At 42.8% G+C, this 17,479-nt stretch overlaps 1 protein-coding gene across 1 annotated transcript; it reads right to left on the reverse strand.

Annotated features, from left to right (window-relative positions):
• Nucleotides 1–204: 204 nt before the first annotated feature.
• Nucleotides 205–17,479, reverse strand: crispld2 (cysteine-rich secretory protein LCCL domain containing 2). The gene is made up of 15 exons (XM_084344700.1): nt 17,252–17,479; nt 14,468–14,828; nt 13,250–13,368; nt 12,063–12,195; nt 9,692–9,807; nt 9,168–9,268; nt 8,892–9,086; nt 8,748–8,808; nt 8,573–8,639; nt 8,356–8,486; nt 8,140–8,183; nt 7,976–8,048; nt 7,155–7,230; nt 5,651–5,781; nt 205–1,984 (listed from the first exon to the last, which is right to left on the reverse strand). The coding sequence occupies exons 2-15, from the start codon at nt 14,735–14,737 to the stop codon at nt 1,933–1,935; spliced, it is 1,569 nt and encodes a 522-aa protein (XP_084200826.1). The 5' UTR covers nt 14,738–14,828; nt 17,252–17,479; the 3' UTR covers nt 205–1,932.

The following is a 17,479-nucleotide window of genomic DNA, read 5'->3' on the forward strand; positions in this document are numbered from 1 at the left end:
ACTTTGGATGACAATTTAAAAAGGACTCTTGACTTTTTATGGTCCATGAAGTCATAACCTTGTGTAGGTGAGAGTAAAATGCTGCACAGCCTGGTTAGTTGACTTGTCTGGTTATACTAAACATGACAGGTTAGATCCCAGGGCAGCATGTGGAAAACACACAAAATCAATGTTTACAGAAAGAGAAACACGTGTTGTTGAATTTGTAAGTCATACTTTATTTTCAAAATTGTGCAAAAAATATAGACCCCATCCTACACCTGTATAAAAACAAGAACATTAAGACAAATTCACGCATTTTAAACATATCTTACTGCATAAAGGATTATTCAAAAACAAAAAAAACAAAGTATTTACAGTTCCCTTAGCTTTACAAAAACCTTTAGCGTTTCCCATACAAATTTGCATATAGAAAAGATGCCTAGCGTAGCGATAGGACTGAGGTAGAATAAGGAGAAAGTTGAAATGAAAGGAAGAGTTTTTAGGGAGTCTTTTTTCTTGGCTGAGCAAAAGGCTTAATGGTTCTGTAATGTATCTGGTGTCACAGGACCACAACTGGGCACACCAGTCCTGCAGCACAAACTGGACTTTACATTTGTTTCATTAGTTTCCATCAGGGATGCTAACTATGCTATAAAAGTCTTTTTTTCTGTGCATTTAAGCAACATTACAGAAATGCTTTAGAGAGGTGCAATCAAAATAACAAACTAAATTTTAATAAAATGAGACGTTTCTGGGAGAAAAGCATTCAAATCAGGGCTGTACCATGGCAACAGTTTGGTGATGTATTAAAGGTGTTGATATCATTGAGTAAAATTGTTCCAAAGTGCATAAATTGCAGTTTGATTCACTCACCCCAAAAATATGGTCTAGTCTTTGTACATAAAACTGTCTTTGTACCTGAAACATGTGACACATTCATCTGTCTTAGGTGGGGAGGACAAATTTAGCATTTTCATTTATCTTACAGAAACCAGAGAAATGAAGAAATGAGAAAAGCCCTAAGCAATAATAAATATAAAATGACAAATGACTGCTTGTTATTTTAGACACATCTACTGCCTGTGATTATTATTTAATACATCCATAATGTTGTTGCTGATCTGAGGACCCATCTGCACAAGCTTTCTTATACCACACAGCAAACTTAGCAGTGTAACACCTTCACTAAATCACCTCCACATGTCTGGCCTCCTCAAGGGAAACATTATCCATCACCAGCAGTGCCTGCTGCCTGCATACACTTCCATTTACCTCACAGTTTCCTCTCCCTTTGTATCTGCCTGACAAGTTCTGCCAACAATACATCCTCACTCACAACGAGCACACCATTTAATTTATAAGTACAATTTAGACTTAGATTTGGTTTCACAGTCTAAATCTTTAAGAGCAGAAGGCGTAGAGGAGCAGAAAAAGGTCATAAAAATATATCAGAATGAACATAAACATGTTAATATATGGTACTCCATTTTTAGAACAAACAAAATATCATATATTCTGTACACAATGATTAAATACAGTGTGATCAGTATACATTCCCGTGTATGAAAACCAATTTAAAATTTGTAATAAGAACATCAATGTAAACATGATACATTCTGTAAAACTAACTCAAAACTTCCAGCACCAGCTGTTCAATGCATCATAATATAAAAAAAACATTCCATATTCACAGATTAAGTATGTCTAAGAATTATCCTTATCTGGAATTAAGAGCTGAGAAAAAATAAAAGTCCATCAAGATATTGGACAGTAACTTTTACTGGGTGGCTACTGTTTATGAACTAAGAATGAAAAGTCTGTTTGGGACGTTCTGTTTCCACTGAAGGCACAGAGACAGGTGAAGCCAGGAGATCCAACCTGTGGGCACTTCCTGCTCTTCAAGAGCAGCTCAGGTGACTCTGTTGGTCTTTGCACTTCTGCACTGAAGACTCACTCCCTCACGGTAAACACTCGGAAAGAGGCTCCCTCTGTGTTGCTCTTGCTGCAAATAGACAAGAAAGAACACATGTCACTTTTACTGCTACAGATGCAACCACAATATACTAAATATGCCAAAGGGGTGCTCCAGCGGTTCAGTGTGTTATTTTCATAAAGTGGAATTGTGAGAAACAGATTGGAGAAGTACGGTCAAAAGTAAAGCAGCCCAGGCCAATCCTAAGCACCTGAAACTCCTTAACGCAACCAATAGCCTATGCTTGCTTGGGGCAGCTGTGGCTCAGGAGGTAGAGTGGGTCATCCGCTAATGTTAAGAGTGGTGGTTTGATCCCTGGCTCTAGCTGTACGTCAATATGTCCTTGGGCAAGATACTAAACCCCTAATTGCTCCCAATGGATGACCATCCATTGATGTGTGATTGGCTAGGCATAGAACCATCATGGGATGTTTTGGCTCCTGAAGAGCAGTCTCCATCTACCATCTTTGATTAGACCCTCGTGTCTCCTCAACTCCCACTACTTTAAACTGCACACGCCAGCTTTCTGTAAAAAGTTAAGCACATGCTGAGATCAACATCGTCAGGGTTATCCAAAGTCTCATGGTACGTGTCCACAGGATCTGTCATCTCCACGCTTCCCATTCACTGTCTTTGCAAGCAGCCGTGCAATGCATTCTGGTATTGTTGCATTGTGCTTCAAAGAGAGCGAGTCGAATTACCCACTCCTCATTTGTATAAAGTTAACTTCTGGTGACTTTATGCAAAACAAGGGCATCCCATGAGACGAGACGCCTCTGGAAACTCCTGCAAAACTATTGCTGAGCTAAAACGAAAACAGATTTTGCAACTGCATGGCTTATTTCTCGCTTGAATTGTCTTCAGAAGCCAATTTCGTGGAGCTATTTTTTAATATAAGAGAAAGCTTCCCTGAGCTGCCATGTTGGTTCAGTTTGAAATCAGGGAGCACATGGCCGAGCGTCAAGCATGCAGCGCTGGGAAGCGTTGGGAAGCGTTGCGTGCCCTCACGTCAAAGGACGCCCCTGTGGACACGTACCATCAGACTTTAGAAAGCTCCCACTAGATTCTACAAAGACATGATACAACTGAGTTCACAGGCAGAGTACTGTAGTACTCCCAGTGAAAAACCTGTGCGCCTTTTCATCACATAAATAGTGGTTGTGCATCATCACACTTGGAAGTGTTCTTTTTAGTTCTGCCCAAGTCCTCCCAGCAGCCAAATCCATTAAAAAGTACACAATCACGGTGTTCACAACATCTTAGGGAAAAAAACTTCCACCAAATGTCACGTTGGCAGGATGACTCATTGTTGCCGGGTTTATAGGTCTGCCCTTTTTCCAGCTACCGCATGTGTTAAACTTGATGACTTTGTAATTAGTTCATTAGCGGAGAGACCTTGAGGCTGCGCCATGATCAATAACCATGATGGGCCTGTGCGATTGGTATCAGATCACAGATAATTGTTGCGTAGAAAAGCACTGACTAAGTGGCTGACAGCATTTCCATCCTCGAGTAATCAGATAGGCTGTGATTATTTCCCCAGCAGCAGAGTCCAGTCCAAGCTGCCCACGCTGCCATGATGTTGGCACATGGCACGGACTCCCCCAGCCGTTTATTGACCTCCTATCCCAATGCCCTGAGCGGGGCTTTCACTGTTCTGCATTAGATTTCATAGTAGTCAGACTTGGATTATTTTTGGCCATTCAGCACTTTGCACACTCAATTGAAATGCCTGAGTAAAGTAAGCAAAGATCCCATGTGTGGCCCATCCACACACCAAACCACACCATTACTCTTACAACCCCACATGCCAGCAGAACTGGCCACAAGGGCTTCCTTGCCTCAGCTTGGTCCACTGGAGCTGGCCACAGAAATGAGAGTGATGTGAGAAACATGGCGTGCACGCAGGGAACCCACTACATGCAGTATTACAGGAGACATAAATCAAGGTAGGGTACAAGGAATATAAGCACCTTTTCTCAGGCATATTTTAGATTCTCTTGTCAAATTTACTTGTCTGATTTTACTACAAGCTGCGTGTTTTCATTTCAATTGTATCTCAAGGTTTTCTTTACCACACTCCCATTGGTCAAATATTAAAGCCTGAGCTGAGCAATGTATGGAAGTTAAATATTATTGTGGATCTACACATTATATAACCTCCAACATACATGCCTTTAAATTGATTCTATTTTTAAAATTCACCTTAAATACAGAACAATTGTAGGGGAGAATCTCTAAGAAGACGTCAGATCTGTTCAGCTGTTTTAATAGGGTCAGTGCTGATTACCCCAGTTAGAGAAACAACTGACCAATCAGAGCTTAGTACACAGGATTAGGAATGGGGACGTCATCTTCCTACATAGCTAGGATGGCTAGCTAGCTATCTAGTTATCATAGATGTATATATGTAATTACTGCATTGGCTGCGGCTCATTGGAGCAATGCGTCAACATGTCCGCCATATTGGTACAGGGAAGCAGCACCTCCTAATACATGTCTATAATTTGTGACCGATCAAATTCAAATTGCCTGTAAATGATGAAAAAATAATGTTGTTATATTGTTCACTGTTGCTTGGTTTTGGTTTCTCAAATGCAGCACAAAAGTCTTTTGTAGCATTTTCTACTATTTCAACGGGTCATAACTCCTGAGCAAGATGGAAGCAGCAAAGACGCATTTCACCAGCCAGAATACGGCAGCGGCTGTGTATTTCTGTGCCTATTTAACAATACTAAAAAAATAATGACCGACAAATAGCAACAAGCATTGATGAGAATGACACGACAGAAATCTTAAATTAACATATTTCTTTGATCAATGTTAAAAATGTTAACTGCTCCCCGAAGCCTCTACCACAGCTTCCTTGTCATCTACAAATGAGGAACGCGGCTAACAGGAACAAAGTGTCACGCTGAATGAAACAAAATGTCAATTCAGCCGATAATGAGGCTCCTGCACTCTAGCTGCCCACCAACACAGGTGTTCTCAATCTTGCCTAGTTAGACCTCTGCTTATGACTGTAATTGTGTGCAGACTTAATTGGCTTTCAGCTGTGTTGCACCTGTTAGGGTGGGACACCGTCTGTCTTTCTCGTGCTTGTTAGTGCCGTCAGTTTGCTGACCTTAGCGTAAATCCCGGCATTATTCTAATGAGCCACAGTAAATGAAAACACATGAGGATCTGCAGGGTCTTTAAATCCCCTCTGGTTGACAGAACTTGCTACATTTACTCCAAACACCATGTGGCCGGTGGATTGGGAAAATATTACAACATTATTCAGGAATCCTATGGGGAATGGGGAGGCTTTCACAGATTGTGTTTGAGTTGTAAAGTGCTTGTACATGTGTTACTCGTGAAAACAAATTCCCATACTTCCTCAGGCTTTAATACTTCACTGATAGCTTTCATTGCAACCGAGGAGCCTCTGCGGTTTCACAGCTGCAACACGGTTTCTTGTTGGTGCAAGCTGCCACACACCGTGTCCGAACATGAATGGTTGTTCTCATTCTCAAAGCGTCTCCTAAATACTCTAGACTGCTGGGAGCCAAATCTAAAAATATAGGTTTCTGGAACTCAGACTATCTCCAATGTTCCTGTGATAAGGTACAACTATTTAACATGGTGCCAGATCCATCTTTCATTGGGCCTTTTGTCATTATCCAATAATCCTGACCACAAAAGAGAGAGTAGTACCTCTCAGACTGGATGCCATTTTTCAGGACTCCAACGTAGTTCTTTCTCTTGTCCAGTGGCAGAACGTCCACTAAACCACCGTCCGCACTGATTACCCCTGCATGGATGGCTGCTTTACAAATACTGGAGCTCTGTGACGAGAAAGTAAGGCATAGAGGAGAAAGGTTTTTACAAGAGGGGAAACAGCTTTTTCACAACACTTATATCTTTGTGATTCCTTCATCATCAAATACAGTAAAATAAATATTGCAGTTATTCCCAGGCGCACGTGTTAACACACACACACACGCACACACACACAAGCAAGCATTTGTTTCACAGTCTGAGCCAACACAACAGACCTAATGCTCTTATCAACAGTCTGGAGTGGAATCGTTCATTTCTAAACCAAACACAGATAACACTGTCCACACACCCCTCCAGCATTTCTGACCAGATGGTTCATGTCTCACGTTTGACCAACATCCAGCCTCTTCACCACTGTAGAAACATTTCCGGATGTCTGAGATTGCAAAACATTCTAGCGCACGTTTGCTATGAGCCACTCTGCTGCTTTCACTTCCACTGACTGACGTAAGACATAAAAGTTCAACATCTCTATGGACGTCATCTGAGGGCAGTTTCATCTCTATTAAACACCAATAAATATCACATTGACCTCATGTGACTGCCAGTTTCGCAGCTCCAAAAAGAGCCACAATAATGTATATCTGATAAGTTTAGTATGGAACAGGACCGCGTCTAATGATTATTTTCACTGTTGATTATTTTATGGATTAATCCATTAATTGATGTCTATAAAAGTCTATAGTCTAAGCTGTAAAATGTCAATCATTGACCCCTAAAGCTCAAGATGGCATCCTCAAATGTTTTTTGTTGGTCCACAACCCAAAAATATTCAGTTTAATATCATAGAGGAGAAAGGAAATCAGAAAATGTTCACATTTAAGAAGCTGGAATCAGAGAATTTTCACTTTTTCTTTCTTAAACTATTAAAAAAATTGATTAATTGATTACCAAAATAGTTGGCGATTCATTTAATAGTTGACAACTAATTGATCAGTTGTTGCAGGAGGGTACTTTACAATGACTCATCTACTCTGAACACGATTTAGGTGAATATCGAGCGATGATGTAAACCAGGCTTCATGAAACCATTTCTCCCCGTGCCTCCTACCTATGAGACACGGACACTTAGTCTGAGATAATGGCTGGATAAGTGGTCAGGCCCCACTCTGGGTAATACATCCCTGGCAGGCTCAGGCTTACCTCACCGTTACTCCCATTCTCCATGAGCCATATTCCTACTGTGATTCAATAGCTTTCCATAGCTACCACGCATCACAAAGCCTGTGAACCCACTCTGACTTAGCTGTGCTGCGGATCCATATACAGAGTCATTTTCTCTCTTTCTAAACTAAGAGCTCATAAATAACACACCTGGAGTGCTTGGATCTCTGGCGGGCTTCATGATCAATTTGTAAAAGTTCAGTGTGTTACTTACATCCGTGTAAATGTTGTTTCCAACCACAGGTGACCAATAGGACGGCTGAGTCTTGCAGTTGGATGGACAGAGGATCCTGAGAAACAAATTGGACATTAGCAGCAGCAGATGAGGTTCATATACATGGGAAGTGTTTGTTTTTTCAGGGATTGGTTACACTTTACTTTAACACCCCCCTATTGGCATGAATAAGCACCATATAACAACATTAAAATGGTTAATTATAACTTCTTCTATGAATATATATTTTATAATTTTACAACTTTGTTTTACTATATTGTCATTCATTATCTGCTTATATATCAGCCTCCACTTACAGTTACAGTTGTTTACAACTACATTAATAAACACTTACGTCTGCTTATAGCTCTATTATGGCGTGTTGTTAACCATTTATTAAAGGTGTAATATGTAAGAATTGGCCACCTGTTGAATATATACTGAAAACAAACGGGGGCAGCATATCGTCAGACTTACTGCTAACTTTTGCTAAATGTAGCTGCTGTTAGCTAGTTAGCTTGATTAGCCGTGCATCTAGTGGTCCCGACTGGAATTCTGGACTGGAAGAGGATGTTGCTAGCTGGTTAGCATGCTAACTTTTGAAGATATCTCAGTTGTTTCTTCGTACTTTATTGATAATTTTGTTCTTTTTTTGAATGTTTTCAATTAAATGTATTACATATTACATCTTTAAATGTTTATATGCTGCCTAAAAATGTTAAACAGGTGCCACATGTTTAGATATCTTATATATTTACATAAATAAATATATATGTAAAAAGAGAAACGAGAATGAAAAGATGGCGGATGTGAGGAGCTACCTTGGACAGTTTGTGGAGGGCTTTTTGAAGGGGCAGATTTCAGCCACTGTGGTGTAACAGTCAGCAGTCATCTCTGTCACAGAGAGAGGACAGAAAAACACTTACAACACATATATACATGCAATCATGACTCAAAGCTTTGCTTAAGAAGAAGTGTTACTTACCTTCCACTTTGGCCACCACAAAGGCATTACTGGCTTTATATTTACTGTAAAAGACATCACAGCATTTAGAAATCAGGAAAGCAAATGGTTCTCAGAAAAACCCATCATTGCACAAAATGTGAATCGCCAAAGGAGAGAAATGTGTTTCCCAAGTGTTGCATCAGCAAATGTGATTCAACCTAACGGGAACAACATCTACAGAGTACAAATATCTACCTGAGGGACTCGATGCCATTCTTTGTGGCTCGGACAAAGAATGGAAACTTGTCCATCCTCGTGATGTCGACCACTCCTCCGTTGTTGTCAATGGCACCAAAATGAATAGCAGCTCTGCAAATACTTGATTGCTGAAATAAGACAAAAAAAGCAGTTATAAAAATGCATTTTCAGCATAAATGATGCAAGATGTTTGTTTAGTGTTGGACCAACTCACCACATCGTAAAAGAGAGTTCCCCAAACTTTCCCTTTCTTATTCAGACAATTAGCAGGACATTTATATCTGCAGAGGAAGGAAATAAGTAGGAGACCAGAGTGAGTTGATGTTGGAGAGGATTTCTATGGTAGATGAGAATGAATGAGACAGAAACATCCAAAAAGATAACCTGACCTGTTGCAGGTTGCGCCTCTACACTTATCTCGCAGTCTAGTCTCACATTTAATGTTCTGAGCTGCAGGAAGAAAACAAAAATTTAGCAATGAGCTCAACAAAACATGAAGGTTTGAGGGTATTTTTGATCATTTCTGTAGCTACCAAGAAAAGTGCTGCTGGGAGTCTTTGAAGAGGGAGTCTTGGGTGTGGTGGGCTTAGGAGTGGAGGGCTTGGACACTGGTTTCTTGGGAGCAGACGGTTTAGGTTTGGGGGCAGGTTTGGCGGTGGTGCGTGGTGGCAGTGGAACCTGAGGCTTCTCCACCTCGTTCATGTCCTCTGTCTCTGAGCGCTCAGAGTCTACAGACAGACAGACATACAGGATTCAGGTTGGCAATTCATGTTAGCATCTTTGAATGAAAAGCACGAGGGTTTGCTCACCTTTGTAGCACTGGTTATTCCTACATCCTCCTCCGTAGCTTGGAGGGCACTGGGAACATGGGCGGCCATGCTGGAACGGAGCCTCGCCGATCCAGTTGCCCCTGCAGAAGCGAACAGTGGACAGCTTGAGTAAGGTGGAAATTCATCATCAGTCAAGCGTCACTGGGCTCATGGTCTTGTAATTACTGCAGCACTCTTTATCATTCGTCATTATTCCCACAAACTAATAAAAACCCTCCTCGTTGTCTCTCAGGTAATTACATCCTGTGGGCTGTCTGGAAAACAAGCGCCTGCCCCGCTCTTATTTTTCTTTCCCCGGGCTTCATTATTATTTCTCTTTTCTGACTTCTGGAGGAATTTTAATGGCCCAAATATGTCATACAAAACGCCTCAGACAACTATCAGCTATAGTGGGAACGCACACTGTAGCATTCGTCAGCATTGTAAGGAGGGAGAATGTGAACAAGAGTCAAGAGAGCAGAGGTGTGCATGAACAGGGAAACATGGAGGAATGTTGATCTTACTTTGGGGAATAGTTGCAGACGAGGTAAATGGCGTTCTCCCATACTTCCCCCCACACGTTCATCCTCGGACACACGTGCACAGCACAGCCCACTCGGTTCGTGGTTGCCCAGACCAGCTGTAAAGAGAGAATGGCCAAAGTTAGCACAAGCAAGTGCTGAATCTACAGACACATAGCAGAGTAAGCTATTGAGCTTGTAGCCCAGATTTCCTGCCTCACTTTTCTCACTGCCAATGGTTCAATCCGTCATTCAAGGGGACTGGATTGGCAGTCACGATTAATGGGGCCACTGGGACTTGTGCCCCGGTCAGACGCACATCACGTGTGAACCCAGTTTGCCAGTCAGAGGTGGAAAAAAGGGCAGTTTTTAATATCTAAACTGAAGTCAACAAAGGCCCAAAACTGTCCAAGGTAAAATAAAACGCCTTATTAAACGGAAAGCCGCTGCAGTGGTGTTACAGATGAATGATGTGCCATTTGACGGCAAATACAACACAGCATGTTCCATAACTCCTCCTCACTTTCCTCCCAAAACTCATGCAACATGTGCACTCTCCCTCCTCAGGAATGTTCATCTTTTTTCCTGGTTTTTAGTTGGAGGCCACTGGAAGCAGTGAGTCAGCACACAGACTGATGTGTGCTGAGTGCTGGTGGTTCAGCTCAATAAGGTGCTCTCTACCTCCAGAAGGGTCGAGCGTTTCTCTGCGCAGGTAGCTATGGAGTATGAGTGGCTGCACTGCAGCAAATGAAAGGCAGAGACAAGGTGATGATGCTCAGATTTGGCAGCGTCTCCTCTCTGCAGCATCTTCAAAAGAATCCAGGTCAAGCCGCGAGGGGTGTCTGCTGTGTCTGGAAATGACTTCCAGATGGCAGTGATCAGGTTTCAGGGTGAAGGCAGAAGGAGGAGTCTGGATGTTTCTGTAAACTCATCCCAGCAGCTACAGAGTAAAGTCTGGGGGAAGAGGAGGCCTGCTCACTGATTTGTGTTTCCTTTTGATTGATTTCTTTATTTTCTCATCCTTTGTGTCCTCACACTCTGTTCCAGTACTTGGATCTGATTTTCTATTTATCCTTCAAACATCCTTGTTTTCACTGTCTACAAGTTACTCTATCCATGCCTGTCATTTAACCCCTCAGTCCCTCCACAACTATGCCCATAAATACTGTGAAATATCATACAGGGTGTGCACCACCTGTTGTATTCCTACACTGCCCAGCAACACCTGTCAAGTGACGTGTTCTACATCATAGATAAAAGAAGGCACATGACCTGATACTCAACAGATTGTTATCATGAATTATAGCAGATGGTTCAAAAGGAAGTTGAAAACTATAATAAAAACTCAGTGCCAGACTTTTCAGATTCTTGATACAACTGATCAGCTTCAGAGTGAGCTCGTAACTCACAGCCAAGTGCTTCGTTAAAGGCGTACGCCACCAATTTAGCATTGCACTCCTGTAAAATCGTTGAATTCAGAATGGACAATGTAGCAGAACTAGAGATATGGCAAATTGTCATAATTTCACCTCTTCCTGCTTGATCAGCAACTGAAAAGATGATGGACGGTGAAAATCTGGAGGCATACTGGACCATATTTCAAGGTAAAACCACATATTTGATAAACATTGCACAACAGCTAAAATTAGCATTCAACCACTTCCTAGCTAACATTACCATTTGATTACTTCCCATTTCAGTTCCAGGTTTAAATAAATGTATCCTAGATGTGCGTGGATACAGAAATGCTAGCTAGGAACTGGTTGAATGCTAACGTTGGCTGTTGTCTAATGGAGGCCAACAAATATGTTGTTTTACCTCGAAATATGACCCAATGTCCCTTGCTGATCAATCAGGAAGTGGTGAATTCATAACGAGTCATTTCGTGGGGGTTGTGAAGAAAAAAAAAATGTATTCGCCGTTTCACTGCCACTTCTTTCACAATGTAAACTAATTGGGAAAAGTTGTCGTGCCATTATGTCAAGTTGGCTTTAAAGCTCGGAGAACTTCCTGGGGGTTTGGGAGATGCAGGTGTGTTATGCTAGTAGCAGCTAATGTAGCCTAGAGCTTCTGAACACAAGCAGAGAGGGGCACGCTGCAGAGGTCTGGTAAGCTCACGTCTCACCATATTTTTTTCATTTTCTAACTTCAAGTCAAGTGACATCACTCGGGGCAATTTATCAGACTTCACGCTGCTCCGTCTGCAGCCACAAAAGGTTTTATTTTATTAAAAGTTTTTTTCACATATGCAGCCGTGCTCCTCAAGACTTGCAAACAGATGTGTAAAAGTGGAGTTCCCCAGTAACCTAGATTTTGTCTGTCTAAAAATGTTCTCCTGAACTCTTTCACCTGTTTTTTTTTTTATTCATCTCACCTGGGTGTAATGGGTGCACATGGGCCCGGAGCAGCGGTCTGGACACCAGGGATTGCACTCATGGGGGTAGGGATAGGTGTAGTCTTTCACCTCGTCGTACCAGGCCTGGACGTGGAAGGCGGGAGAGCGGTATCTGTGGGGCACACACACACAAACACACACGGACAAACAGTAGGCTCAGTCACAGGCCATCCAGGTACCAGGGGCAAAAGGGAAATATCTGCGGGAGCTGCCAGGTGCTTTGGCTAGACTTGAGAAACACTGCATGAACCTCCCTGCTCCTCCTCCCTCCCTCCCTCCGCCCTTAAGGCCTCGAATGATGAGTCTGAATTTGACCTGGCACACAGAACAGCAGTCTGTTCCCCTCCATAACAGGGGAAATCAAATCAGGTTGAAAAAAAAAAGAATCAAAGCAAACCTAAACATTGCTCCACAGCCTAACAAATCAGTCCTAGCTCTTATTATAAACATCTCTTTTTACGGTATTGAAAAGTGCTGAGCTTATAAATGGAGGGGAGAGGGGGAGTGGAAAACATCAGGGTTTGCTGGCACGGGAAGAAAAGAAGGGAACAGGGAGAGAGGAAAAGGCCTGTGAGAATGAGAGCAGATTCCTGGAAGGGCACCTGCTGTGATAGCCATACACTGTCATACACAGAGGCCTACTGTGTCTGCTGTCTGCTCAGACACACACACACACAAGCATCAACCTCAATATGCTAGCACTCACTAGCTTTACCCAATACATGAAAAAAGAAGTACATAAAACGTTCAAAGCTCAGCTAATAATGATGGCATCCAATGCCAGGTCAGATTTGTAGTCTTGTTGACCTACTTTTAAATCAAGTGCTTCCTTAACTAAATCATGATTACATCAAGTATTTTTTGATTTGGTTTCTGTACTGCTGCTTGCATTTGAACAAAATCACTTTCTGCAAAAGGACTGCAGAGGATCCCGACCAGAATCTATTAATTAACATCTTATTTAGCATTTATTATTGGATTTCCAACATTTATAACTCCATTCATATCAAATAGGAAGGACAAAGACCGGTACAAGGGACTGTGCTCTTTGTAAGAAAGTAAACTACAATCTGACTTACTATTTTCTCCTGTTATTACACAAAGAAAGTTTTTTTTAGCCTCATGCACAACAAAGCTTATCGACTCTGTGTATTACTGTGTCTCACCTTCCCCAATGAACAGCCAGGTTTTGTCCAATAGACATGAGCAGGTCCTGAGGTCCATGGTCCCACTGACACTCCTCTGCCCAGTGAGTGGCAGACCGCTCCAACTCGTCATCCCAAGCCTGCACACAGGAAGTAAAGATTCTCACTTATTTTAAACACCGATGGGGCGACGTCACATCTTCCACCTGCTGCGTCTGCGATAATAAAAAGCACCGCATCTTGTTCTGACTCGACCACAACCTGTTCAAGACCTCCGCTCCTGCACTTCCTTCCTTCCCAGCGAGCTGAAACTGAGCTGGATACAAGTACAACATTAACCTTAGACGGCGACATTTGAGCAGAGCAGCTGGCGCCTGGCCCTGGTCCACTACAAATCTCCAGCAATCACAGCTGAATTATCCACATTTCCTGAGTGGGTTTCTTTACAGCAGCGGAGAGGAGGCTGGAAAGAGGAGAAGACACCTGACTCCGGCCGTGGAGGGGGCGCTGTGAAGGTAGGGAAGGACTGCGTACAGCATGGCCCCTCAAAGCACATCTCCTCAGTAAATTTCCAGCCTTTTGGTGGTCGCTGAAACATGCACACACAGACACCACTGTAACCCCAAACACCCATACACTAACACAGACACACACACGGCCTGTTCGCTGGAATTTGAGAGAGCACTGGGCAGAGAAAATCTTCAGACGCTCTCCTCCCCGGCTATAACCGCACTCCAGAGACACACAGGCCACCACTGCTTCTCTCAGCTTTATGGAACTTGTGGTTTATAATAACCTTCTGTGCGTCTCGACAATAATCCCTCTCCCACTTCACCCATTGATGTGCCACGTTGTCCCATAATTTCCGCCCCCCCCTTTTTTTTCAACCCTTATTCCCTCTGTCCTCCTTTGACCCAGCACTCCCTTCGCTCGCCTGCAGGTAGGACAGAGTCAGCGTTATTATCCTCCTTGTAAAAGAGCAGCACAGCAGGTTGGCAATAGCTCAGCATCATTACTGCATGTTTCCAGCAGAGAGAAAAGCTTGTTTTTATTACCACTCTTTCTGGGTGGAATAAAACCTTAAACCCTAATCACCAGCCTCATTTCAGACCTCGGTGCTGCTGACACATTCGCATTAAGTTCTTTGTGATGCAAAGCCAAAGATAAAAGTTGATAATTATCTTTGTTGATTGATAATAACAGTGAAATAGGTCATTGGGGCAATGGGACATGTCTCACCATGTGCTCCATGTTCGAGGCAGTGGGGTAGACGCCGCCCCTCAGCTTGTTGTGCAGCTGGAGGATCTCCTCACGGTCCGACCAGCGGATGGATCGGCGGGTCCTATTGCCAGATGTGTTGCTGGTGCCGCTCTCATCTGCTCCCTCCTCGTAGCGGCTCAGCAGCTGCCTGAGCTCTTTGGAGTCAGGGAGGAAGAGGGAAGACGAGTCCCTGACGCACGACAGCAGGAGGGAGAGGACAAGGAGCCAGGTCATGGCGGCACAGGTCATCCTGACACTTGAGCTGTCTGGGTCGGATTTTCGGACTATAGTAGACAGCCGATTGTGTTTGAACGTCGCTCCTCGGAGTCCCAGACACAACCTGCAGGGAGGAAATGTTTAATAGGTCTTGTCACACTGTGTGAGTCAATAAAGCAGAGTACAGGTTACAAAATATGGGCGTACAGTTCACTAACAAACACATACACTTGTAGAAACATGCAGTTTTACAAAGTCTGGAACATTACAAAGAACGGCCCTGCAACACTTTCTTTCTATCACCTGCCTTGCTGTGTTGTTATCCTGACTGAGCTGGGGTAAAATATTAATATGTTACATTTTTTATTCTTTTTATTCTTTGATTCCTCAATTTTGGACTTTTTACTTAGTTGTTCTGCTTCCTGTTGAAGAACTGACATAAAAACTGCTGCTAGTTTGTCAAGTACACGAACAGAATCTGATGCAATCCATTACAACTGCCCTGCAAGAAGTCCCACCCCTAATAAGCTTTGGATGCCTAGTTATTGTTTACACTGAGGCGTTAACTCTTCACGTTCTGCGTGGGTGGTTTTGTTTTGGAGTCATAGATGTGGACAGATTACTGAAAGGTGTTTCTAATATTCTGTCCACCTCATGTATGTAAATGGGATGGACAAAACACTTTTAAAGCAACATTATGTTTATTGTGCATGAAAAAACGTAAATATTTTTAATATTCATATAACATATTGTGACGTTATATTGTTACTAGGGTTGTCAGATTTTCACTATCGTATCCAAACCTATTCACAATAACGATATTATGGCGATAGCTCTAGAATTTGAAAAAAAAAAATACTAGCAGTCGAATCTATCTTTAGCTTTGTTAACTGTGTGTTTTGTCTCTTTTTTGGCAAATGAATTGCCCTCAAACTACGAGTTTAGGGAGGTGAAGAGAGTCTGTACCCATAACTGTCAAAACCAGCCAGATGAACTCATGAACAGAAGATGCACAAGGCATCTTCGTTGAATTATTCAGACGATGTGTTTTAGTAACACAATATCAACAGTTAATGTTTTTTAATATCATGGTAATCGTGAATATTGTGATATTTTGAAACCCCTACTTGTTACATTATGTGCAACATTTCACAGGCCATTGTCTTATTTTGAATAACTTCAACTATTTTCCCATTGACACAAAAAATAACATGAGTTGCACCACAATTAACCAACCAGTTAGCTTCTGTATCAACCCAAAGACCAGAACAAGTGCTCCTCCTCCATCAGGAGAAGATTATTTAACCCTTCCTGCCTGAGAAATACTGTCTACCTCTCCTCTTCTCCTGAATCTCTCTGATTCATTTCTAACCAAACTGAGCTGCATGGAGGGACACTGAGGACGCAGACCTGAGTTCAGGTTGACAAGCTTTCCCCCGGCTGAACCGTCTTAGAGCAAAACACTGCATTCCTGGCACGTCCAGGGACAATACTCAGTAACTGACCCCGCAAATGACCTCCCTCTGGCAGGCACCAAGCAAGAGGGACGTCCTCCAAGATTAGAGCTAAAGCAAACATCACAAACTTTTACAAAGAGGGAAGAGCTCTCAGCCAGTGTGATCAGACAAGGAGGAAGAAAAAAAATAAACCCCAGCCTCCAGCCTGCACCGGCTGCTCTTATCCTTGAATCCCTTCACCTCTCTCCCTTCGGCTGAAAAGGCGGCTTGAGGTCTGGCACCGGCTCTGTGTCAACATGCTGTGCCAGCTCTGGGCACTGTGAGCCAGCGGGCAGCTCAGGCGCCACACCCTTATCCTCTCGCTCTCTCTCTCTCCTTGTGCCCCTCTTTTCACACTGAGCCTCTACCAGCTTCTCTGCCCGGGCCCTTCTCACGGCTCTCACGAATTTTATACCAGAGTGACAGACACGTACATATCCAGCAACTCTGTGCCACAGGTGGGCTCGTGTCTGATCTGAAGAGGGGCTGACCTCCTCTCCACCCCACCACGAGGTTGAATGTAAACACAGCTCACATCACTATATAAACTGACTGATTTATATTCATTTTTTAGAGATGCTTGCTCAGTTTTTCAAGCCAGGGAGCCCTTTAAAGATTCTTTTTTTTTACCCTAATCTGCCCCTAAAACTCTAAAATGTACGTTTTTGGGTTGAAATTCTGCTTTTCATTTCATTATATAAATATATTTATAGTATTTCCATCATTGGTAGCTGTTCTCTCTCATTGACATTCCCTGCAGACTCACAATGAATGGCAGTGTCCTGCCAACAGCCTCTTTCACACTGGCATGGCTGAGTTATCAGAGCTGTCCGTGCCATAAGTTCATATTGCCATACATTTAATTGCACAAAATAGATTCATTTTATTTATTTTTTTAAGATGTAGCTCATTTACACTCAATTAAATCACTCCTGAGGTGTATCCTTTGCCACCTGGTGAACAGTTTAAGGTCTTATTTTTTGCAGGATACACCACAGCATTCAACACACTTCAAAATATACATGTGTAATGTCTCATCTTGCTCACTCACCTCTATCTTTCTCAGTTAGTATCCAGCTGCTTGGATAGCTTCCTCTGCGCGCTGGAGAGAGAGAGAGCTGTATTATTCCCTTGTGAGAGGACCAGCCTGCTGCTGCTGCTGCTGCTGCTGCTTGTTGGCCGTGTTCCTGAAGCAAATAGGAGCTGTGTAACTCCTCAGCAGCTCCAGAGCGCCTTATATAGAGAAGGAGACCCCTCAGGACCAGAGGAAAAAATTACT

This window comes from Pagrus pagrus (assembly GCF_965226575.1).
Source record: "Pagrus pagrus genome assembly, chromosome: 1".
In the NCBI taxonomy this organism is placed as follows: domain Eukaryota; kingdom Metazoa; phylum Chordata; class Actinopteri; order Spariformes; family Sparidae; genus Pagrus; species Pagrus pagrus.